This window comes from Salvelinus fontinalis, unplaced genomic scaffold (genome assembly GCF_029448725.1).
Source record: "Salvelinus fontinalis isolate EN_2023a unplaced genomic scaffold, ASM2944872v1 scaffold_0078, whole genome shotgun sequence".
Lineage (NCBI taxonomy): Eukaryota > Metazoa > Chordata > Actinopteri > Salmoniformes > Salmonidae > Salvelinus > Salvelinus fontinalis.
The window spans coordinates 96,564-122,156 of NW_026600287.1; the positions used below are offsets into that span (position 1 = coordinate 96,564).

At 46.5% G+C, this 25,593-nt stretch overlaps 1 protein-coding gene across 1 annotated transcript in view; it reads left to right on the forward strand.

Moving 5' to 3' along the window:
* LOC129842950 (protein PHTF2-like) overlaps nt 1-25,593 on the forward strand; it is a 138,525-nt gene that overhangs the window by 53,794 nt on the left and 59,138 nt on the right. Inside the window, exon 2 of the mRNA XM_055911665.1 lies at nt 3,432-3,512. Within this exon, the coding sequence (XP_055767640.1) occupies nt 3,468-3,512 (45 nt within the window). The 5' untranslated portion in view covers nt 3,432-3,467. The remainder of the gene's footprint in view (nt 1-3,431; nt 3,513-25,593) is intronic.

Sequence of the window (25,593 nt, forward strand, 5' to 3'; positions counted from 1 at the left end):
TCCGAGTGTACTTTGAAACGTCCGAGTGTACTTTGAAACGTCCGAGTGTACTTTGAAACGTCCGAGTGTACTTTGAAACGTCCGAGTGTACTTTGAAACGTCCGAGTGTACTTGAAACGTCCGAGTGTACTTGAAACGTCCGAGTGTACTTGAAACGGCCGAGTGTACTTGAAACGGCCGAGTGTACTTGAAACGGCCGAGTGTACTTGAAACGGCCGAGTGTACTTGAAACGGCCGAGTGTACTTGAAACGGCCGAGTGTACTTTGAAACGGCCGAGTGTACTTTGAAACGGCCGAGTGTACTTGAAACCATCGTAGTGTTGAAACAGTACCTAGAGCAGGGTTTCCCAAACTCAACACTGTCAGATGGAAAGAGCAAGCTGTTCGACAATTGACATCCATTACGATCTTGACAGCTTATGAGCTGCACTATAAATATCTCCCAAGATGGCGTAGCAGTCGGACGTGTGCTTGTCTTGTCCCGTGTAAATAGTCTGTTTCTTTGTTTTTTTCCCATATATATTTTAATCTCACTTTCCATCTACAAACTAAATATACTTTCCTGCAACCCGCCTCACCCGATGGGGTACGGATCTGCTATCTCTATACTTTATAACTGGAGCCTCCATCAGACGCTAGCCAGCTAACTAGCTACTAGTCATTGTTAGTCACTGATAACTGTCTTCACCTTTAGCTCAGACACCAGCCAGCTTTAGCTCGGTCAATACCTGCCAGTCTGCACAGCGCGATATCAACCCAGAGCATATCGGACTGCTTTTCTCTACCACATCACCGGATTCCTGCCGCATGCTCTGGACCATTACACCGGATCATCGCAGCTAGCTAGCTGCAACCGAGTGGCTATTGTTGGCTAACGCCTCTGTCACGAAGCAAACACCAGTTAGCCTTGAGCTAGCCTGGAGCTAGGCCCATCTCCGGCTAGCCAACGAAGAAGACCACCTAATTCCTGGGCTACAACACCTCTTTGGCCAATTGGCATGGACCCTTTATTGTCGCCACGGAGCCCCGCCGATCCATCACGACTGGTATGCCGACGTAATCGTCTAGCCCCGGCGCGCTAGCTTTCTGAATGCCGTGTCTCCCGCTCGCCTAGCGTAGTAGCGACTACCGAACGGCTCCCTGACTTACCTATTGCTGCTCATTGGGCCCTATGATCACTCGGCTACACAGCTGATGCTTGCTAGATTGTTCACTAACACGGCACCTCAGCCACGCTCAAGGTCCTAAACAATATCATAACCGCCATCGATAAAAGACAGTACTGTGCAGCCGTCTTCATCGACCTGGCCAAGGCTTTTGACTCTGTCAATCATTGCATTCTTATCGGCAGACTCAATAGCCTTGGTTTCTCAAATGACTGCCTCGCCTGGTTCACCAACTACTTCTCAGATAGAGTTCAGTGTGTCAATTCAGAGGGCCTGTTTTCCGGACCTCTGGCAGTCTCTATGGGGGTGCCACAGGGTTCAATTCTCGGACCGACTCTTTTCTCTGTATACATCAATGATGTCGCTCTTGTTGATTCTCTGATCCACCTCTATGCAGACGACACCATTCTGTATACTTCTTCTTTGGACACTGTGTGTTAACAAACCTCCAAACTAGTTTCAGTGCCATACAACACTCCTTCCGTGGCCTCCAACTGCTCTTAAATGAAAGTAAAACTAAATGCATGCTCTTCAACCGATCGCTGCCCGCACCCGCCCGCCTGTCAGTTCTGACTTAGAATATGTGGACAACTACAAATACCTAGGTGTCTGGTTAGACTTTAAACTCTCCTTCCAGACTCACATTAAGCATCTCCAATCCAAAATTACATCTAGAATCGGCTTCCTATTTCACAACAAAGCCTCCTTCACTCATGCTGCCAAACATACCCTCGTAAAACTGACTATCCTACCGATGCTTGGCTTCGGCGATGTCATTTACAAAAAAAGCCCTGCCTTATCTCAGCTCACTGGTCACCATAGCAACACCCACCGGTAGCCCTGTTATGAGCCTGACACACAAAGACACGCCTGTTCAGACACACACACACACACACAGATGCCCGTACACACACACACACACAAACACACACCCGTACACAGACGCACGCACGTACACACACAGACACCCGTACACACACACACGTACACACACACACCCACACACCTGCACACACACCTGAATGCAGGCCTCGAGAAATGTCAAGCAACACTCATCTGTTTAGAGAGAGACTGACTCCCCTTCACATAACAGCCCATCTGTTTAGAGAGAGACTGACTCCCCTTCACATAACAGCCCATCTGTTTAGAGAGAGAGCGAGAGACTGACTCCCCTTCACATAACAGCCCATCTGTTTAGAGAGAGACTGACTCCCCTTCACATAACAGCCCATCTGTTTAGAGAGAGAGAGACTGACTCCCCTTCACATAACAGCTCATCTGTTTAGAGAGAGACTGGCTCCCCTTCACATAACAGCCCATCTGTTTAGAGAGAGACTGACTCCCCTTCACATAACAGCCCATCTGTTTAGAGAGAGACTGGCTCCCCTTCACATGACAGCCCATCTGTTTAGAGAGAGACTGACTCCCCTTCACATAACAGCCCATCTGTTTAGAGAGAGACTGACTCCCCTTCACATAACAGCCCATCTGTTTAGAGAGAGACTGGCTCCCCTTCACATGACAGCCCATCTGTTTAGAGAGAGACTGACTCCCCTTCACATAACAGCCCATCTGTTTAGAGAGAGAGACTGACTCCCCTTCACATAACAGCCCATCTGTTTAGAGAGAGAGAGAGACTGACTCCCCTTCACATAACAGCCCATCTGTTTAGAGAGAGACTGACTCCCCTTCACATAACAGCCCATCTGTTTAGAGAGAGAGAGAGACTGGCTCCCCTTCACATAACAGCCCATCTGTTTAGAGAGAGAGACTAACTCCCCTCAGTCTGAGCTCTGACCAGACTAGCTTCTCTGCTGACCGTTCTGTGTGTCTGGTATTGAATATGAATAGGATGGTGGCAGCAACACAGCCCTGCCAGCTTCCTGATTAGCTTCTCTACTTCGTGTGTGTGTGTGTGTGTGTGTATATGTCGCGGGAGCCAAGGTACTGTCAAGAGAGACTGCCTATTCCTCTCAAAGGCTCGCCTCACTATTAATGAGGTGTGTGTGTGTGTGTGTGTGTGTGTGTGTGTGTGTGTGTGTGTGTGTGTGTGTGTGTGTGTGTGTGTGTGTGTGTGTGTGTGTGTGTGTGTGTGTGTGTGTGTGTGTGTGTGTGTGTGTGTGTGTGTGTGTGTGTGTGTGTGTGTGATGTCACAGAGCATGACACACCTGCCCAGCAGGTAGAGGCTTTAAAAGCTATGCGAAGCAACACAGACTCCTCATTGACTGATCTCTCTCTCTCTCTCTCGTTCTCTCCGTTTTACAGCCTAAAATGCCCCAGCTGGTGACCTCTGACATGTAAATGGCGTCCAAAGTGCGAGATGCTGTGGTGTGGTACCAGAAGAAGGTAAGAATCCTCTTGTTTCTGTTGTATTTACCTACTTTGATTGCTTGATTCTTTCCAACAGGATTCCGTGTCTATTTTACCTCAGAGGAGTGAAGAGAGAGACAATAAACACTGTTGACAGACAGACAGACGGTGGTTTTATAGGTTTACCTGTTGACAGACAGACAGACAGACAGACAGACAGACAGACAGACAGACAGACAGACAGACAGACAGACAGACAGACGGTGGTTTTATAGGTTTACCTGTTAACAGACAGACAGACAGTTGTTTTTATAGGGTTACCTGCTGTTAACAGACAGACAGTTGTTTTTATAGGGTTACCTGCTGTTAACAGACAGACAGTTGTTTTTATAGGGTTACCTGCTGTTAACAGACAGACAGTTGTTTTTATAGGGTTACCTGTTAACAGACAGACAGTTGTTTTTATAGGGTTACCTGCTGTTAACAGACAGACAGTTGTTTTTATAGGGTTACCTGCTGTTAACAGACAGACAGACAGTTGTTTTTATAGGGTTACCTGCTGTTAACAGACAGACAGACAGTTGTTTTTATAGGGTTACCTGCTGTTAACAGACAGACAGACAGTTGTTTTTATAGGGTTACCTGCTGTTAACAGACAGACAGACAGTTGTTTTTATAGGGTTACCTGCTGTTAACAGACAGACAGTTGTTTTTATAGGGTTACCTGCTGTTAACAGACAGACAGTTGTTTTATAGGGTTACCTGCTGTTAACAGACAGACAGACAGACAGTTGTTTTATAGGGTTACCTGCTGTTAACAGACAGACAGACAGTTGTTTTTATAGGGTTACCTGCTGTTAACAGACAGACAGACAGTTGTTTTTATAGGGTTACCTGCTGTTAACAGACAGACAGACAGTTGTTTTTATAGGGTTACCTGCTGTTAACAGACAGACAGTTGTTTTATAGGGTTACCTGCTGTTAACAGACAGACAGACAGTTGTTTTATAGGGTTACCTGCTGTTAACAGACAGACAGACAGTTGTTTTATAGGGTTACCTGCTGTTAACAGACAGACAGACAGTTGTTTTTATAGGGTTACCTGCTGTTAACAGACAGACAGACAGTTGTTTTTATAGGGTTACCTGTTAACAGACAGACAGACAGTTGTTTTTATAGGGTTACCTGCTGTTAACAGACAGACAGACAGTTGTTTTTATAGGGTTACCTGCTGTTAACAGTCAGACAGACAGTTGTTTTTATAGGGTTACCTGCTGTTAACAGACAGACAGTTGTTTTTATAGGGTTACCTGCTGTTAACAGACAGACAGACAGTTGTTTTTATAGGGTTACCTGCTGTTTCAGTTTGAGTTTAGACCAGTGTCATTTTATGACCGTTTTAATACCGGAGTCATTTTTTTTTAGCTGTAGGCTTTGTAACCAAGCAACACACAGTAAGCCTGTCCTTATGCTGAGGTCTGTAGCACTGATGTAACAGAGCCCTGGTGCTGGACGGACAGACAGACACAGTAAGCCTGTCCTCATGCTGAGGTCTGTAACACTGAGGTAACAGAGCCCTGGTGCTGGACGGACAGACAGACACAGTAAGCCTGTCCTTATGTTGAGGTCTGTAGCACTGATGTAACAGAGCCCTGGTGCTGGACAGACAGACAGACAGACAGACAGACAGACAGACACAGTAAGCCTGTCCTCATGCTGAGGTCTGTAGCACTGATGTAACAGAGCCCTGGTGCTGGACAGACAGACAGACAGACAGACAGACACACACAGTAAGCCTGTCCTCATGCTGAGGTCTGTAGCACTGATGTAACAGAGCCCTGGTGCTGGACAGACAGACAGACAGACAGACACAGTAAGCCTGTCCTTATGCTGAGGTCTGTAACACTGATGTAACAGAGCCCTGGTGCTGGACAGACAGACAGACACAGTAAGCCTGTCCTTATGCTGAGGTCTGTAACACTGATGTAACAGAGCCCTGGTGCTGGACGGACAGACAGACAGACAGACACACACAGTAAGCCTGTCCTCATGCTGAGGTCTGTAACACTGATGTAACAGAGCCCTGGTGCTGGACAGACAGACAGACAGACAGACACACACAGTAAGCCTGTCCTCATGCTGAGGTCTGTAACACTGATGTAACAGAGCCCTGGTGCTGGACGGACAGACACACACACACAGACGGAAGCTATTATTAATGTTGTTGTGTACCTCTCTGTGTCCTGCCTGCGTCCTTCACTGTGGTTGACCCGACCGCTCAGTACCGTCTACATTACATCATAGACAACAGCCCGGTCCTCAGTGGGATGAAAACAGAACCGGTTTTATTCTGGTCAAGAAACATATTTATACGTGTTTTAGTTGATTGATACAGTAATACTCTAAATATTTGTATGTGTAACTTCTTCTATTCAGGCTAGATGATTACTGCTGTTGTCTGTTACTAGTTAGGGATAAGAGGGGAAGGCCTGTATGAGTCTATTGGTCTGTTACTAGTTAGGGATAAGAGGGGAAGGCCTGTATGAGTCTATTGGTCTGTTACTAGTTAGGGATAAGAGGGGAAGGCCTGTATGAGTCTATTGGTCTGTTACTAGTTAGGGATAAGAGGGGAAGGCCTGTATGAGTCTATTGGTCTGTTACTAGTTAGGGATAAGAGGGGAAGGCCTGTATGAGTCTATTGGTCTGTTACTAGTTAGGGATAAGAGGGGAAGGCCTGTATGAGTCTATTGGTCTGTTACTAGTTAGGGATAAGAGGGAAAGGCCTGTATGAGTCTATTGGTCTGTTACTAGTTAGGGATAAGAGGGGAAGGCCTGTATGAGTCTATTGGTCTGTTACTAGTTAGGGATAAGAGGGGAAGGCCTGTATGAGTCTATTGGTCTTTTCAATGAAGTAAAGAGCAGTGAAAGAGCCAGGCATTATTAACCTGGTGGTGTAACACCACCCTAATGTTCCCTGTCAGCCTCCAAATAGAGGACTGCCATAAACTATTCTGAGCAGGGCTGCTAGTGTTGATTCAGAGGAGGTAGTATTGTTGATTCAGAGGAGGTAGTATTGTTGATTCAGAGGAGGTAGTAGTGTTGATTCAGAGGAGGTGGTAGTGTTGATTCAGAGGAGGTAGTAGTGTCGATTCAGAGGAGGTGGTAGTGTCGATTCAGAGGAGGTGGTAGTGTCGATTCAGAGGAGGTGGTAGTGTGTCGATTCAGAGGAGGTGGTAGTGTCGATTCAGAGGAGGTGGTAGTGTTGATTCAGAGGAGGTGGTAGTGTTGATTCAGAGGAGGTAGTAGTGTCGATTCAGAGGAGGTGGTAGTGTCGATTCAGAGGAGGTGGTAGTGTCGATTCAGAGGAGGTGGTAGTGTGTCGATTCAGAGGAGGTGGTAGTGTCGATTCAGAGGAGGTGGTAGTGTCGATTCAGAGGAGGTGGTAGTGTCGATTCAGAGGAGGAGGTGGTAGTGTCGATTCAGAGGAGGAGGTGGTAGTGTCGATTCAGAGGAGGAGGTGGTAGTGTCGATTCAGAGGAGGTGGTAGTGTGTCGATTCAGAGGAGGTGGTAGTGTGTCGATTCAGAGGAGGTGGTAGTGTGTCGATTCAGAGGAGGTGGTAGTGTGTCGATTCAGAGGAGGTGGTAGTGTGTCGATTCAGAGGAGGTGGTAGTGTGTCGATTCAGAGGAGGTGGTAGTGTGTCGATTCAGAGGAGGTGGTAGTGTGTCGATTCAGAGGAGGTGGTAGTGTGTCGATTCAGAGGAGGTGGTAGTGTGTCGATTCAGAGGAGGTGGTAGTGTGTCGATTCAGAGGAGGTGGTAGTGTGTCGATTCAGAGGAGGTGGTAGTGTCGATTCAGAGGAGGTGGTAGTGTCGATTCAGAGGAGGTGGTAGTGTCGATTCAGAGGAGGTGGTAGTGTCGATTCAGAGGAGGTGGTAGTGTCGATTCAGAGGAGGAGGTGGTAGTGTCGATTCAGAGGAGGTGGTAGTGTCGATTCAGAGGAGGTGGTAGTGTGTCGATTCAGAGGAGGTGGTAGTGTGTCGATTCAGAGGAGGTGGTAGTGTGTCGATTCAGAGGAGGTGGTAGTGTGTCGATTCAGAGGAGGTGGTAGTGTGTCGATTCAGAGGAGGTGGTAGTGTGTCGATTCAGAGGAGGTGGTAGTGTGTCGATTCAGAGGAGGTGGTAGTGTGTCGATTCAGAGGAGGTGGTAGTGTGTCGATTCAGAGGAGGTGGTAGTGTCGATTCAGAGGAGGTGGTAGTGTCGATTCAGAGGAGGTAGGCGTGTCGATTCAGAGGAGGTAGTGTATGTATGAGGGATGTATGTTCATGTCATAACATGTTCTGCTAACAGCTAGCTGGGTTGTGTCATTCCCATTCAAACACATCAGGAGTTGTTTGGACCTGGCTGGCTAAATGACTGAGAGAGGGACAGGCAGAGAGAGGGACAGGCAGAGAGAGGGACAGGCAGAGAGAGGGACAGGCAGAGAGAGGGACAGGCAGAGAGAGGGACAGGCAGAGAGAGGGACAGGCAGAGAATGATAGAGAGCAGTCAGTCATTTAGCCAGCCAGGTTCAAACAACTCCTGATGTGTTTGAATGGGAATGACACAACCCAGCTAGCTGTTAGCAGAACATGTTAGGACATGAACATACAGCCCTCTGAGACAGAGACTCAGCAGAGAGAGAGAGAAACTCAGCAGAGAGAGAGAGAGACAGTAGGGAGGGAGAGAGAAACTCAGCAGATAGAGAGAGACCGTAGGGAGGGAGAGAGAAACTCAGCAGAGAGAGAGACAGTAGGGAGGGAGAGAGAAACTCAGCAGAGAGAGAGAGAGACTCAGCAGAGAGAGAGAGAGACAGTAGGGAGGGAGAGAGAAACTCAGCAGAGAGAGAGAGAAACTCAGCAGAGAGAGAAATGCTAATTTGGTATAGAGCAGACCTAACTCACTCCATTAAATTAATCAAAACAGGAACATTTTACATTTGGCTAGAAATTCAAAAGGAAATTATTTTAACAGAGAAAAATGTCCTCCTGTGTGCTACCTATATCCCCCCACTAGAATCCCCATATTTTAATGAAGACAGCTTCTCCATCCTGGAGGGGGAAATCAATCATTTCCAGGCCCATCGACATGTATTCGTCTGTGGCGACCTAAATGTCAGAAGTGGACACGAACCTGACACCCTCAGCACACAGGGGGACAAACACCTGCCTGCAGGTGACAGCATTCCCTCCCCCATATGCCCCCCTAGGCATAACTATGACAACATAACCAACAAAAACGGGTCACAACTCCTGCAGCTCTGTCGCACGCCGGGTATGTACATAGTCAATGGTAGGCTTCGAGAGGACTCCTATGGTAGGTACACCTATAGCTCATCTCTTGGCAGTAGCACTGTAGACTACTTTATCACTGACCTCAACCCAGAGTCTCTCAGAGCGTTCACAGTCAGCCCACTGACACCCCTATCAGATCACAGCAAAATTACAGTCTACTTGAACAGAGCAATACTCAATCATGAGGCATCAAAGCCAAAGGAACTGAGTAACATTAAGAAATGCTATAGATGGAAGGAATGCAGTTTGGAAACCTACCAAAAAACAATTAGGCAACAGCAAATCCAATCCCTTTTAGACAACTTCCTGGGTAAAACGTTCCACTGCAATAGTGAAGGTGTAAACTTGGCAGTAGAAAATCTTAACAGTATATTTGACCTCTCAGCTTTCCTATCAAATCTAAAAATCTCAAATAGAAAACCAAAGAAAATGAACAACAATGACAAATGGTTTGATGAAGAATGCAAAAATCTAAGAAATAAATTGAGAAACCTGTCCAACCAAAAACATAGAGACCCGGAAAACCTGAGTCTACGCCTTCACTATGGTGAATCACTAAAACAATACAGAAATACACTACGGAAAAAGAAGGAACAGCATGTCAGAAATCAGCTCAATGTAATTGAAGAATCCATAGACTCTAACCACTTCTGGGAAAATTGGAAAACACTAAACAAACAACAACACAAAGACTTATCTATCCAAAATGGAGATGTATGGGTAAACCACTTCTCCAATCTTTTTGGCTCTATAACAAAGAATAAAGAGCAAAAACATATACATGATCAAATACAAATACTAGAATCAACTATTAAAAACTACCAGAACCCACTGGATTCTCCAATTACCTTGAATGAGTTACAGGACAAAATAAAAACCCTCCAACCCAAAAAGGCCTGTGGTGTTGATGGTATCCTTAATGAAATGATCAAATATACAGACAACAAATTCCAATTGGCTATACTAAAACTCTTTAACATCGTCCTTAGCTCTGGCATCTTCCCCAATATTTGGAACCAAGGACTGATCACCCCAATCCACAAAAGTGGAGACAAATTTGACCCCAATAACTACCGTGGAATATGCGTCAACGGTAACCTTGGTAAAATACTCTGCATTATCATTAACAGCAGACTCGTACATTTCCTCAATGAACACAATGTACTGAGCAAATGTCAAATTGGCTTTTTACCAAATTACCGTACAACAGACCATGTATTCACCCTACACACCCTAATTGACAACCAAACAAACCAAAACAAAGGCAAAGTCTTCTCATGCTTTGTTGATTTCAAAAAAGCCTTCGACTCAATTTGACATGAGGGTCTGCTATACAAATTGATGGAAAGTGGTGTTGGGGGTAAAACATACGACATTATAAAATCCATGTACACAAACAACAAGTGTGCGGTTAAAATTGGCAAAAAACACACACATTTCTTCACACAGGGTCGTGGGGTGAGACAGGGATGCAGCTTAAGCCCCACCCTCTTCAACATATATATCAACGAATTGGCGCGGGCACTAGAACAGTCTGCAGCACCCGGTCTCACCCTACTAGAATCCGAAGTCAAATGTCTACTGTTTGCTGATGATCTGGTGCTTCTGTCACCAACCAAGGAGGGCCTACAGCAGCACCTAGATCTTCTACACAGATTCTGTCAGACCTGGGCCCTGACAGTAAATCTCAGTAAGACCAAAATAATGGTGATCCAAAAAAGGTCCAGTCACCAGGACCACAAATTCCATCTAGACACCGTTGCCCTAGAGCACACAAAAAACTATACATACCTCGGCCTAAACATCAGCACCACAGGTAACTTCCACAAAGCTGTGAACGATCTGAGAGACAAGGCAAGAAGGGCATTCTATGCCATCAAAAGGAACATAAATTTCAACATACCAATTAGGATCTGGCTAAAAATACTTGAATCAGTCATAGAGCCCATTGCCCTTTATGGTTGTGAGGTCTGGGGTCTGCTCACCAACCAAGATTTCACAAAATGGGGCAAACACCAAATTGAGACTCTGCATGCAGAATTCTGCAAAAATATCCTCCGTGTACAACGCAGAACACCAAATAATGCATGCAGAGCAGAATTAGGCCGATACCCACTAATTATCAAAATCCAGAAAAGAGCCGTTAAATTCTACAACCACCTAAAAGGAAGCGATTCCCAAACCTTCCATAACAAAGCCATCACCTACAGAGAGATGAACCTGGAGAAGAGTCCCCTAAGCAAGCTGGTCCTAGGGCTCTGTTCACAAACACAAACACACCCCACAAAGCCCCAGGACAACAGCACAATTGGACCCAACCAAATCATGAGAAAACAAAAAGATAATTACTTGACACATTGGAAAGAATTAACAAAAAAACAGAGCAAACTAGAATGCTATTTGGCCCTAAACAGAGAGAACACAGTGGCAGAATACCTGACCACTGTGACTGACCCAAACTTAAGGAAAGCTTTGACTATGTACAGACTCAGTGAGCATAGCCTTGCTATTGAGAAAGGCCGCCGTAGGCAGACATGGCTCTCAAGAGAAGACAGGCTATGTGCACACTGCCCACAAAATGAGGTGGAAACCGAGCTGCACTTCCTAACCTCCTGCCCAATGTATGACCATATTAGAGACACATATTTCCCTCAGATCACACAGATCCACAAAGAATTCGAAAACAAATCCAATTTTGATAAACTCCCATATCTACTGGGTGAAATTCCACAGTGTGCCATCACAGCAGCAAGATTTGTGACCTGTTGCCACAAGAAAAGGACAACCAGTGAAAAACAAACACCATTGTAAATACAACCCATATTTATGCTTACTTATTTTAACTTGTGTGCTTTAACCATTTGTACATTGTTACAACACTGTATATATTTAATATGACACTCGTAATGTCTTTATTGTTTTGAAACTTCTGTATGTGTAATGTTTACTGTTAATTCGTTTTGTTTGTTTCACTTTTGTGTATTGTCTACCTCATTTGCTTTGGCAATGTTAACACATGTTTCCCATGCCAATAAAGCCCCTTGAATTGAATTGAATTGAGACTCAGCAGAGAGAGAGAGAGAGACAGTAGGGAGGGAGAGAGAAACGGAGAGACATAGAGAAGGAGAAGAGAAATGGATAGAAAGTAAGGAGAAAGACAGAGACGGGTAGAGAAATGGATAGACACAACAAGAGAGAAAGAGACAGACAGAGAGCAATGTCTCTATCAATCTCTCTACCTCTGTGTCTCTGTCTTTCTCCTCATTTCTCTCCATCGATCGGTCTTTCTATCCATTTCTCTTCTCCTTCTCTTATCTCTCTGTTTCTCTCTCCCTCCCTATTGTCTCTCTTACTCTCTGCTGAGTCTCCCCTCTCTCTCTCTCTCTCTCTCTCTCTCTCTCTCTCTCTCTCTCTCTCTCTCTCTCTCTCTCTCTCTCTCTCTCTCTCTCTCTCTCTCTCTCTCTGTGTCTCTCTGTGTCTCTCTGTGTCTCTCTGTGTCTCTCTGTGTCTCTCTGTGTCTCTGTGTCTCTCTGTCTCTGTCTCTCAGCTTCATGCCCTTTACAACAAGACGTTTCACTTCCCTCACTGTGGAGAGGTTTATGGGAAAAGGACTGCTCCTAGGAGTGCGGCTCGTAGGAGCAGGAGCCTATCTCCTGGTTCTGTAGCATGACACAGCTTGATACAGGTGCACCCCCTGGGCAGGCTGCTAGTCTATCTCCTGGTTCTGTAGCATGACACAGCTTGATACAGGTGCACCCCCTGGACAGGCTGCTAGTCTATCTCCTGGTTCTGTAGCATGATACAGCTTGATACAGGTGCACCCCCTGGGCAGGCTGCTAGTCTATCTCCTGGTTCTGTAGCATGACACAGCTTGATACAGGGGCACCCCCTGAACAGGCTGCTAGTCTATCTCCTGGTTCTGTAGCATGACACAGCTTGATACAGGTGCACCCCCTGGACAGGCTGCTAGTCTATCTCCTGGTTCTGTAGCATGATACAGCTTGATACAGGTGCACCCCCCTGGACAGGCTGCTAGTCTATCTCCTGGTTCTGTAGCATGACACAGCTTGATACAGGGGCACCCCCTGGACAGGCTGCTAGTCTATCTCCTGGTTCTGTAGCATGATACAGCTTGATACAGGTGCACCCCCCTGGACAGGCTGCTAGTCTATCTCCTGGTTCTGTAGCATGATACAGCTTGATACAGGTGCACCCCCTGGACAGGCTGCTAGTCTATCTCCTGGTTCTGTAGCATGACACAGCTTGATACAGGGGCACCCCCTGGACAGGCTGCTAGTCTATCTCCTGGTTCTGTAGCATGACACAGCTTGATACAGGTGCACCCCCTGGACAGGCTGCTAGTCTATCTCCTGGTTCTGTAGCATGACACAGCTTGATACAGGCGCACCCCCTGAACAGGCTGCTAGTCTATCTCCTGGTTCTGTAGCATGACACAGCTTGATACATGTGCACCCCCTGGGCAGGCTGCTAGTCTGTTCCAATACCATAGACCTGTATCGTAATCTTGTGTTTTCTTTGCTCCTGCATAGCCACTTTGCGTTACACAATAAACTAGCACTCCTGGAATTGAATGTGTGTAGAACAGGCTTCTAATCTTTTCCATCAGTTGGCACTTGGCAGAACTATACAAAATGTCTGGTTCATTTTGAGTCAGTCTCTTCCAGTCAGACACCTAGAGAGGAAACATCCTTGTCAGGCGTTGGGCTATAACGGGGGTGATACAGTATATCTGGTGAGGTGTTGGGCTATAACGGGGGTGATACAGTATATCTGGTGAGGTGTTGGACTATAACGGGGGTGATACAGTATATCTGGTGAGGTGTTGGGCTATAACGGGGGTGATACATCTGGTCAGGTGTTGGGCTATAACGGGGGTGATACAGTATATCTGGTGAGGTGTTGGACTATAACGGGGGTGATACAGTATATCTGGTCAGGTGTTGGGCTATAACGGGGGTGATACAGTTTATCTGGTCAGGTGTTGGGTTATAACGGGGGTGATACAGTATATCTGGTCAGGTGTTGGGCTATAACGGGGGTGATACAGTATATCTGGTGGGGTGTTGGACTATAACGGGGGTGATACAGTATATCTGGTCAGGTGTTGGGCTATAACGGGGGTGATACAGTTTATCTGGTGAGGTGTGGGGGTGATACAGTATATCTGGTGAGGTGTTGGACTATAACGGGGGTGATACAGTATATCTGGTGAGGTGTTGGGCTATAACGGGGGTGATACAGTATATCTGGTCAGGTGTTGGGCTATAACGGGGGTGATACAGTTTATCTGGTGAGGTGTGGGGGTGATACAGTATATCTGGTGAGGTGTTGGGCTATAATGGGGGTGATACAGTATATCTGGTGAGGTGTTGGGTTATAACGGGGGTGATACAGTATATCTGGTCAGGTGTTGGGCTATAATGGGGGTGATACAGTATATCTGGTCAGGTGTTGGGCTATAACGGGGGTGATACAGTATATCTGGTGAGGTGTTGGGTTATAACGGGGGTGATACAGTATATCTGGTCAGGTGTTGGGCTATAACGGGGGTGATACAGTATATCTGGTGAGGTGTTGGGCTATAACGGGGGTGATACAGTTTATCTGGTGAGGTGTTGGGCTATAACGGGGGTGATACAGTATATCTGGTCAGGTGTTGGGCTATAACGGGGGTGATACAGTATATCTGGTGAGGTGTTGGGCTATAACGGGGGTGATACAGTTTATCTGGTGAGGTGTTGGGCTATAACGGGGGTGAGACAGTATCTGGTCAGGTGTTGGGCTATAACGGGGGTGATACAGTTTATCTGGTCAGGCGTTGGGTTATAACGGGGGTGATACAGTATCTGGTCAGGTGTTGGGCTATAACGGGGGTGATACAGTATATCTGGTCAGGTGTTGGGCTATAACGGGGGTGATACAGTTTATCTGGTGAGGTGTTGGGCTATAACGAGGGTGATATATATGGTTAGGAGTTGGGCTATAACGAGGGTATTGTATATGGTTAGGAGTTTAGCTATAACGAGGGTGATATATATGGTTCGGAGTTGGGCTATGCCGGGGGTGATATATATGGTTAGGAGTTGGGCTATACCGAGGGTGATATATCTGGTTAGGAGTTGAGCTATAACGAGGGTGATATATATGGTTAGGAGTTGGGCTATAACGAGGGTATTGTATATGGTTAGGAGTTGGGCTATAACGAGGGTGATATATATGGTTAGGAGTTGGGCTATAACGAGGGTATTGTATATGGTTAGGAGTTGGGCTATAACGAGGGTATTGTATATGGTTAGGAGTTGAGCTATAACGAGGGTGATATATGATATACACTGAGTATACCAAATATTAAAAACACATTTCTAATTAAACCCCCATCCCCAGGGATGCTGGTCCATGTTGACTCCAATGTTTCCCACAGTTGTGTCAAGTTGGCTGGATGTCCTTTGGGTGGTGGACCATTCTTCATACATCTGGGGAAACTGTTGAGGGTGAAAAACCCAGCAGCGTTGCAGTTCTTGACACAAATCGGTGCGCCTGGAACCTGCCACCATACGCTGTTCCAAGGCACTTCATTGTTTTGTCTTGTCCATTCACCCTCTGAATGGCCCACACACACAATCCACGTCTTAATTGTCTCAAGGCTTAAAACTCCTTCTTTAACCTGTCTCCTCCCCTTCATCTACACTGATTGAGGTGGATTTAACCACTGACGTCAATAAGGGATCATAGCTTTCACCTGGATTCACCTGGTCAGCCTGTCATGGAAAGAGCAGGTGTCCTTAATGTTTTTTATACTCAGTTTATTAGAAGGCCAAGTTGGGAGTGTATGTTATGTTAGGTGGTGGGTGCTGTCCAGACTGTTAAGGTGGGGTGTATGTTAGGTGGTGGGTGCTGTCCAGACTGTTAAGGTGGGGTGTATGTTAGGTGGTGGGTGCTGTCCAGACTGCTAAGGTGGGGTGTATGTTATGTGGTGGGTGCTGTCCAGACTGCTAAGGTGGGGTGTATGTTATGTGGTGGGTGCTGTCCAGACTGTTAAGGTGGGGTGTATGTTATGTGATGGGTGCTGTCCAGACTGTTAAGGTGGGGTGTATGTTAGGTGGTGGGTGCTGTCCAGACTGCTAAGGTGGGGTGTATGTTATGTGGTGGGTGCTGTCCAGACTGCTAAGGTGGGGTGTATGTTATGTGGTGGGTGCTGTCCAGACTGTTAAGGTGGGGTGTATGTTATGTGATGGGTGCTGTCCAGACTGTTAAGGTGGGGTGTATGTTATGTGGTGGGTGCTGTCCAGACTGTTAAGGTGGGGTGTATGTTATGTGGTGGGTGCTGTCCAGACTGCTAAGGTGGGGTGTATGTTATGTGGTGGGTGCTGTCCAGACTGCTAAGGTGGGGTGTATGTTAGGTGGTGGGTGCTGTCCAGACTGCTAAGGTGGGGTGTATGTTATGTGGTGGGTGCTGTCCAGACTGTTAAGGTGGGGTGTATGTTAGGTGGTGGGTGCTGTCCAGACTGCTAAGGTGGGGTGTATGTTATGTGGTGGGTGCTGTCCAGACTGTTAAGGTGGGGTGTATGTTATGTGGTGGGTGGCTGTCCAGACTGCTAAGGTGGGGTGTATGTTATGTGGTGGGTGCTGTCCAGACTGTTAAGGTGGGGTGTATGTTAGGTGGTGGGTGCTGTCCAGACTGCTAAGGTGGGGTGTATGTTATGTGGTGGGTGCTGTCCAGACTGCTAAGGTGGGGTGTATGTTATGTGGTGGGTGCTGTCCAGACTGTTAAGGTGGGAGTGTATGTTATGTGGTGGGTGCTGTCCAGACTGCTAAGGTGGGGTGTATGTTATGTGGTGGGTGCTGTCCAGACTGCTAAGGTGGGGTGTATGTTATGTGGTGGGTGCTGTCCAGACTGCTAAGGTGGGGTGTATGTTATGTGGTGGGTGCTGTCCAGACTGCTAAGGTGGGGTGTATGTTATGTGGTGGGTGCTGTCCAGACTGCTAAGGTGGGGTGTATGTTATGTGGTGGGTGCTGTCCAGACTGTTAAGGTGGGGTGTATGTTATGTGGTGGGTGCTGTCCAGACTGTTAAGGTGGGGTGTATGTTATGTTAGGTGGTGGGTGCTGTCCAGACTGTTAAGGTGGGGTGTATGTTAGGTGGTGGGTGCTGTCCAGACTGCTAAGGTGGGGTGTATGTTAGGTGGTGGGTGCTGTCCAGACTGCTAAGGTGGGGTGTATGTTATGTGGTGGGTGCTGTCCAGACTGTTAAGGTGGGGTGTATGTTATGTGGTGGGTGCTGTCCAGACTGCTAAGGTGGGGTGTATGTTATGTGGTGGGTGCTGTCCAGACTGCTAAGGTGGGGTGTATGTTATGTGGTGGGTGCTGTCCAGACTGTTAAGGTGGGGTGTATGTTAGGTGGTGGGTGCTGTCCAGACTGCTAAGGTGGGGTGTATGTTATGTGGTGGGTGCTGTCCAGACTGCTAAGGTGGGGTGTATGTTATGTGGTGGGTGCTGTCCAGACTGCTAAGGTGGGGTGTATGTTATGTGGTGGGTGCTGTCCAGACTGCTAAGGGGGGGTGTATGTTATGTGGTGGGTGCTGTCCAGACTGCTAAGGTGGGGTGTATGTTATGTGGTGGGTGCTGTCCAGACTGTTAAGGTGGGGTGTATGTTAGGTGGTGGGTGCTGTCCAGACTGCTAAGGTGGGGTGTATGTTAGGTGGTGGGTGCTGTCCAGACTGCTAAGGTGGGGTGTATGTTATGTGGTGGGTGCTGTCCAGACTGTTAAGGTGGGGTGTATGTTATGTGGTGGGTGCTGTCCAGACTGTTAAGGTGGGGTGTATGTTATGTGGTGGGTGCTGTCCAGACTGTTAAGGTGGGGTGTATGTTATGTGGTGGGTGCTGTCCAGACTGTTAAGGTGGGGTGTATGTTATGTGGTGGGTGCTGTCCAGACTGCTAAGGTGGGGTGTATGTTATGTGGTGGGTGCTGTCCAGACTGTTAAGGTGGGGTGTATGTTAGGTGGTGGGTGCTGTCCAGACTGTTAAGGTGGGGTGTATGTTAGGTGGTGGGTGCTGTCCAGACTGTTAAGGTGGGGTGTATGTTATGTGGTGGGTGCTGTCCAGACTGTTAAGGTGGGGTGTATGTTATGTGGTGGGTGCTGTCCAGACCAGAATGCTGTCTGTCATTCTGTCACTGCAGTGTGATCTCATTAACCCTCACCTGATCTGGGCTATGGACCTGTTCCAAATGACTCCCTACAGAGTGCACTACTTTTGACCAGACCCCATAGCGAATAGGGTACCATTTAGGAGCCAGTCATGTCACACGTCCCAGTCCAGCCTGCTTAGGATAGTTGGTTTTATTTAGCCCAAGTCACATGAGCTAGTGAAGTCTATAGTAGACCTACATCACTGTATGAGCTGTGATGGAATACACTGGTGTCCATCCGTCTCTCACATAGGTGCAGAACGGGGTTGCATTGGAGCTCATTGGGTGTAGGCTGTGTTTGGGTGTAGGCTGTGTTTGGGTGTAGGCTGTGTTTGGGTGTAGGCTGTGTTGTTGTGCTATTGTGGGCCGATGTTGTGACTGAGAGGCTGGAGGTAACAGTTTTAGAAAAAGCCACTTGTTGATTCTGTTCTGTTCCATATCCTGTTTTAACCAGCCTTAGGTTGGTAGAATCTAGAATATGTCACTGTGAGCTCTTAGCCCTAAAATGTGTGTTTGTGACCTTCATTGTGTGTGTGTGTGTGTGTGTGTGTGTGTGTGTGTGTGTGTGTGTGTGTGTGTGTGTGTGTGTGTGTGTGTGTGCTGCTGCTATGGGGTGTTTAGTAAGGCGATACTTCCTCCCGCCATACCAGATGTCAGTGTTCCAGCCCAGTCTCTCTCCATACCAGATGTGTCAGTGTTCCAGCCCAGTCTCTCTCCATACCAGATGTGTCAGTGTTCCAGCCCAGTCTCTCTCCATACCAGATGTGTCAGTGTTCCAGCTGAGTCTCTCTCCATACCAGATGTGTCAGTGTTCCAGCCCAGTCTCTCTCCATACCAGATGTGTCAGTGTTCCAGCTGAGTCTCTCTCCATACCAGATGTGTCAGTGTCCCAGCTGAATCTCTCTCCATACCAGATGTGTCAGTGTCCCAGCTGAGTCTCTCTCTGTACCAGATGTGTCAGTGTTCCAGCTGAGTCTCTCTCCGTACCAGATGTGTCAGTGTTCCAGCCCAGTCTCTCTCCATACCAGATGTGTCAGTGTTCCAGCCCAGTCTCTCTCCATACCAGATGTGTCAGTGTTCCAGCGGAGTCTCTCTCCGTACCAGATGTGTCAGTGTTCCAGCCCAGTCTCTCTCCATACCAGATGTGTCAGTGTTCCAGCGGAGTCTCTCTCCATACCAGATGTGTCAGTGTTCCAGCTGAGTCTCTCTCCATACCAGATGTGTCAGTGTTCCAGCTGAGTCTCTCTCCATACCAGATGTGTCAGTGTTCCAGCCCAGTCTCTCTCCATACCAGATGTGTCAGTGTTCCAGCCCAGTCTCTCTCCATACCAGATGTGTCAGTGTTCCAGCGGAGTCTTTGGCTCCTTCTGTTGCAGCACAAACAGACATTTTCTTCTGGATGGAAAATGTTTTACCTCAGACGTAAAGCACTGCAGGGTGTAGCCAGCTAGGGTGTGACTGACAACTCTGTGGTTGTAGGAAGAAATAGCCTAGATTCCTTACGCCCTTGTCCCACACAGTCTTATTCTAAAATGGATTAAATAGTTCTTTACCCTTATCAATCTACACACAGTACCCCATAATGACAAAGCAAAAACAGGTTTTTAGACATGTTTGCAAATGAAAAAAAACGGAAATGTCACATTTACAGAAGTATTCAGACCCTTTACTCAGTACTTTGTTAAAGCACCTTTGGCAGCGATAACAGACTTGAGTCTTCTTGGGTATGATGCTACAAACTTTGCACACCTGTATTTGGGGAGTTTCTCCTATTCTTCTCTGCAGATCCTCTCAAGCTCTGTCAGGTTGGATGGGGAGCGTGGCTGCACAGCTATTTTCAGGTCTCTCCAGAGATGTTCGATCGCGTTCAAGTCCGGGCTCTGGCTGGGCCACTCAAAGACATTCAGAGACTTGTCCCGAAGCCACTCCTGCATTGTCTTGGCTGTGTGCTTAGGGTTATTGTCCTGTTGGAAGATGAACCTTCACCCCAGTCTGAGGTCCTGAGTGCTCTGGAGCAGGTTTTCATCAAGGATTTCTCTGTACTTTGCTCCGTTCATCTTTCCCTTGATCCAGACTAGTCTCCCAGTCCCTGATCCTGAAAAACGTCCCCACAGCATGATGCTTCCACCACCGTGCTTCACTGTAGGGATGGTGCCAGGTTTCCTCCAGACGTGACGCTTGGCATTCAATGCTGCAGAAATGTTATGGTACCCTTCCTCAGGTCTGTGCCGCGACACAGTCCTGTCTCCGAGCTCTACAGATAATTCCTTCGATCTCATCGCTTGGTTTCTGCTCTGACATGCACTTTCATCTCTGGGACCTTATATAGACAGGTGTGTGTGCCTTTCTGAATCATGTCCAATCAAATGAATTTACCGCAGGTGGACTCCAATCAAGTTGTAGAAACATCTCAAGGATGATCAATTGAAACAGGATGCACCTGAGCTCAATTTCGAGTCTCATATAAGATATTTTGTTTTTTTTATTTGAATACATTTGCTAAAATTTGTAAAAACCTATTTTCTTTTTGTCGTTATGGGGTATTGGGATGTCGTTATGGGGTATTGTGATGTTGTTATGGGGTATTGTGATGTTGTTATGGGGTATTGTGATGTCGTTATGGGGTATTGTGATGTCGTTATGGGGTATTGGGATGTCGTTATGGGGTATTGTGATGTCGTTATGGGGTATTGTGATGTCGTTATGGGGTATTGTGATGTCGTTATGGGGTATTGTGATGTCGTTATGGGGTATTGTGATGTCGTTATGGGGTATTGTGATGTCGTTATGGGGTATTGTGTGTAGATTGATGAGGAACAACATTTATTTCATCCATTTTAGATTAAGGCTGTAATGTAACAAAATGTGGATAAAGTTCTCCCTGGACTTGCCCCAACCGCATATCTATCTTATTAACTAACTTAACCACAGGTCTGGGATCAGGTTTGCCCAATCTTAACCTGAACCATTAGAAACTAACTTAACCACAGATCTCAGATCAGGTTTGCCCAATCTTAACCTTAACCATTAGAAACTAACTTAACCACAGGTCTAGGATCAGGTTTGCCCAATCTTAACCTGAACCATTAGAAACTAACTTAACCACAGGTCTGGGATCAGGTTTGCCCAATCTTAACCTGAACCATTAGAAACTAACTTAACCACAGATCTCAGATCAGGTTTGCCCAATCTTAACCTGAACCATTAGAAACTAACTTAACCACAGGTCTGGGATCAGGTTTGCCCAATCTTAACCTGAACCATTAGAAACTAACTTAACCACAGGTCTGGGATCAGGTTTGCCCAATCTTAACCTGAACCATTAGAAACTAACTTAACCACAGATCTCAGATCAGGTTTGCCCAATCTTAACCTGAACCATTAGAAACTAACTTAACCACAGGTTTGGGATCAGGTTTGCCCAATCTTAACCTGAACCATTAGAAACTAACTTAACCACAGGTTTGGGATCAGGTTTGCCCAATCTTAACCTGAACCATTAGAAACTAACTTAACCACAGGTCTGGGATCAGGTTTGCCCAATCTTAACCTGAACCATTAGAAACTAACTTAACCACAGGTCTGGGATCAGGTTTGCCCAATCTTAACCTGAACCATTAGAAACTAACTTAACCACAGGTCTGGGATCAGGTTTGCCCAATCTTAACCTGAACCATTAGAAACTAACTTAACCACAGGTCTGGGATCAGGTTTGCCCAATCTTAACCTGAACCATTAGAAACTAACTTAACCACAGGTCTGGGATCAGGTTTGCCCAATCTTAACCTGAACCATTAGAAACTAACTTAACCACAGGTCTGGGATCAGGTTTGCCCAATCTTAACCACGAGGGGTTTTCTCTTTCTCAGGTAAGGGTGTGGTTCTGTTATAGACAGACTCACGTCCTTCACAACTGAACCACACCGGTTTGTGTTACCGTAGCAACAGAGAAAGGCTGATGTGGATATTAGTCTCCTGTCTTTGTGTTCAGTGTGAGAGAAAGGTGTCTTATCCTTTGGGTTAGCGTTGATTGTCTCTGATGTGTTGACATGAACCGTGTTGCCAAGGAGATGTCAGCAATGACATCACAGCCCGATTCACAAAACCTTCTTAAAGAAGAAATTTATTTTTCCTCAACTATAGACTGATGAAGAAAGTCAAGTCAAGTTGCTATTCCTCAAAAAGGTTCTTGGAAATGGTTGTGCAGTATTTCTCATACTGCTCCGTAAGAAAACAGTTGAGGAGAAATTGGTTTCTTGAAAATAAAGTTGCTGAATTTCTTCTTGTTTTGTGCGTCTGATCTTCAGTGTAATCACATCACTATGGTTACGCTAGCTTACTGTGAACCTGGCCTCAGAGTAGTAGTGACATGCTGACATCAGAGAGATCCTCTGGAGGACAACACAACAGCTGCTGTCAGTCAATTCCCTTTTGTTAGAAAAAGGTGAGAAAATCCCATCAGAAAATGAGCACCTTGTAATGTGAAAGATGCCGTTGAGCCGTTCAGGCCTTCATCTGTTGTTTGCGTTCAAGGAATGTGCCTTGTCTTTAATACGTGGAGACAGAAGGAACATAACTAGTTCTACCGGTGGGGGCGTGGGCGTGTGGGTGTGTGTGGGCGTGTGTGTGGGTGTGTGTGGGCGTGTGGGTGTGTGTGTGTGTGTGTGTGTGTCTGTCAGAACATAATCCTCTCAGAGAAGGGAAAGGAGGATACCTAGTCAGTTGCACATCTGAATGCCTTCAATCAAAATGGGTCTTTAAGAACACAGAGGTGCTGGTAACACACTGGACTACAGCACTCTGTTAACACACTGGACTACAGCACTCTGTTAACACACTGGACTACAGCACTCTGTTAACACACTGGACTACAGCACTCTGTTAACACACTGGACTACAGCACTCTGTTAACACACTGGACTAGAGCACTCTGTTAACACACTGGACTAGAGCACTCTGTTAACACACTGGACTACAGCACTCTGTTAACACACTGGACTACAGCACTCTGTTAACACACTGGACTACAGCACTCTGTTAACACACTGGACTACAGCACTCTGTTAACACACTGGACTAGAGCACTCTGTTAACACACTGGACTAGAGCACTCTGTTAACACACTGGACTAGAGCACTCTGTTAACACACTGGACTAGAGCACTCTGTTAACACACTGGACTACAGCACTCTGTTAACACACTGGACTACAGCACTCTGTTAACACACAGGACTAGAGCACTCTGTTAACACACTGGACTAGAGCACTCTGTTAACACACTGGACTAGAGCACTCTGTTAACACACTGGACTAGAGCACTATGTTAACACACTGGACTACAGCACTCTGTTAACACACTGGACTACAGCACTCTGTTAACACACTGGACTACAGCACTCTGTTAACACACTGGACTACAGCACTCTGTTAACACACTGGACTACAGCACTCTGTTAACACACTGGACTACAGCACTCTGTTAACACACTGGACTACAGCACTCTGTTAACACACTGGACTACAGCACTCTGTTAACACACTGGACTACAGCACTCTGTTAACACAATGGACTACAGCACTCTGTTAACACACTGGACTACAGCACTCTGTTAACACACTGGACTACAGCACTCTGTTAACACACTGGACTACAGCACTCTGTTAACACACTGGACTACAGCACTCTGTTAACACACTGGACTACAGCACTCTGTTAACACACTGGACTACAGCACTCTGTTAACACACTGGACTACAGCACTCTGTTAACACAATGGACTACAGCACTCTGTTAACACACTGGACTACAGCACTCTGTTAACACACTGGACTACAGCACTCTGTTAACACACTGGACTACAGCACTCTGTTAACACACTGGACTACAGCACTCTGTTAACACACTGGACTACAGCACTCTGTTAACACACATAACACACTGGACTACAGCACTCTGTTAACACACTGGACTACAGCACTCTGTTAACACACTGGACTACAGCACTCTGTTAACACACTGGACTAGAGCACCCTGTTAACACACTGGACTACAGCACTCTGTTAACACACTGGACTAGAGCACTCTGTTAACACACTGGACTAGAGCACTCTGTTAACACACTGGACTAGAGCACTCTGTTAACACACTGGACTAGAGCACTCTGTTAACACACTGGACTAGAGCACTCTGTTAACACACTGGACTAGAGCACTCTGTTAACACACATAACACACTGGACTACAGCACTCTGTTAACACACTGGACTACAGCACTCTGTTAACACACTGGACTACAGCACTCTGTTAACACACTGGACTACAGCACTCTGTTAACACACTGGACTACAGCACTCTGTTAACACACTGGACTACAGCACTCTGTTAACACACTGGACTACAGCACTCTGTTAACACACTGGACTACAGCACTCTGTTAACACACTGGACTACAGTACTCTGTTAACACACTGGACTACAGCACTCTGTTAACACACTGGACTACAGCACTCTGTTAACACACATAACACACTGGACTACAGTACTCTGTTAACACACTGGACTACAGTACTCTGTTAACACACTGGACTACAGCACTCTGTTAACACACATAACACACTGGACTACAGCACTCTGTTAACACACATAACACACTGGACTACAGCACTCTGTTAACACACATAACACACTGGACTAGAGCACTCTGTTAACACACTGGACTACAGCACTCTGTTAACACACTGGACTAGAGCACTCTGTTAACACACTGGACTACAGTACTCTGGTAACACACTGGACTACAGCACTCTGTTAACACACTGGACTACAGCACTCTGGTAACACACTGGACTAGAGCACTCTGTTAACACACTGGACTACAGCACTCTGTTAACACACATAACACACTGGACTACAGTACTCTGTTAACACACTGGACTACAGTACTCTGTTAACACACTGGACTACAGCACTCTGTTAACACACATAACACACTGGACTACAGCACTCTGTTAACACACATAACACACTGGACTACAGCACTCTGTTAACACACATAACACACTGGACTAGAGCACTCTGTTAACACACTGGACTACAGCACTCTGTTAACACACTGGACTAGAGCACTCTGTTAACACACTGGACTACAGTACTCTGGTAACACACTGGACTACAGCACTCTGTTAACACACTGGACTACAGCACTCTGGTAACACACTGGACTAGAGCACTCTGTTAACACACTGGACTAGAGCACTCTGTTAACACACTGGACTAGAGCACTCTGTTAACACACTGGACTACAGCACTCTGTTAACACACTGGACTACAGCACTCTGTTAACACACTGGACTACAGCACTCTGTTAACACACATAACACACTGGACTACAGCACTCTGTTAACACACATAACACACTGGACTACAGCACTCTGTTAACACACTGGACTACAGCACTCTGTTAACACACATAACACACTGGACTGTCTCGTTGACTTTACTGAGGAGGAATCACCACTGTCTGACACATGACAGGTTGTTCGCTGTAGCTGCAGGCTTAGTTCAATGAGACAGATT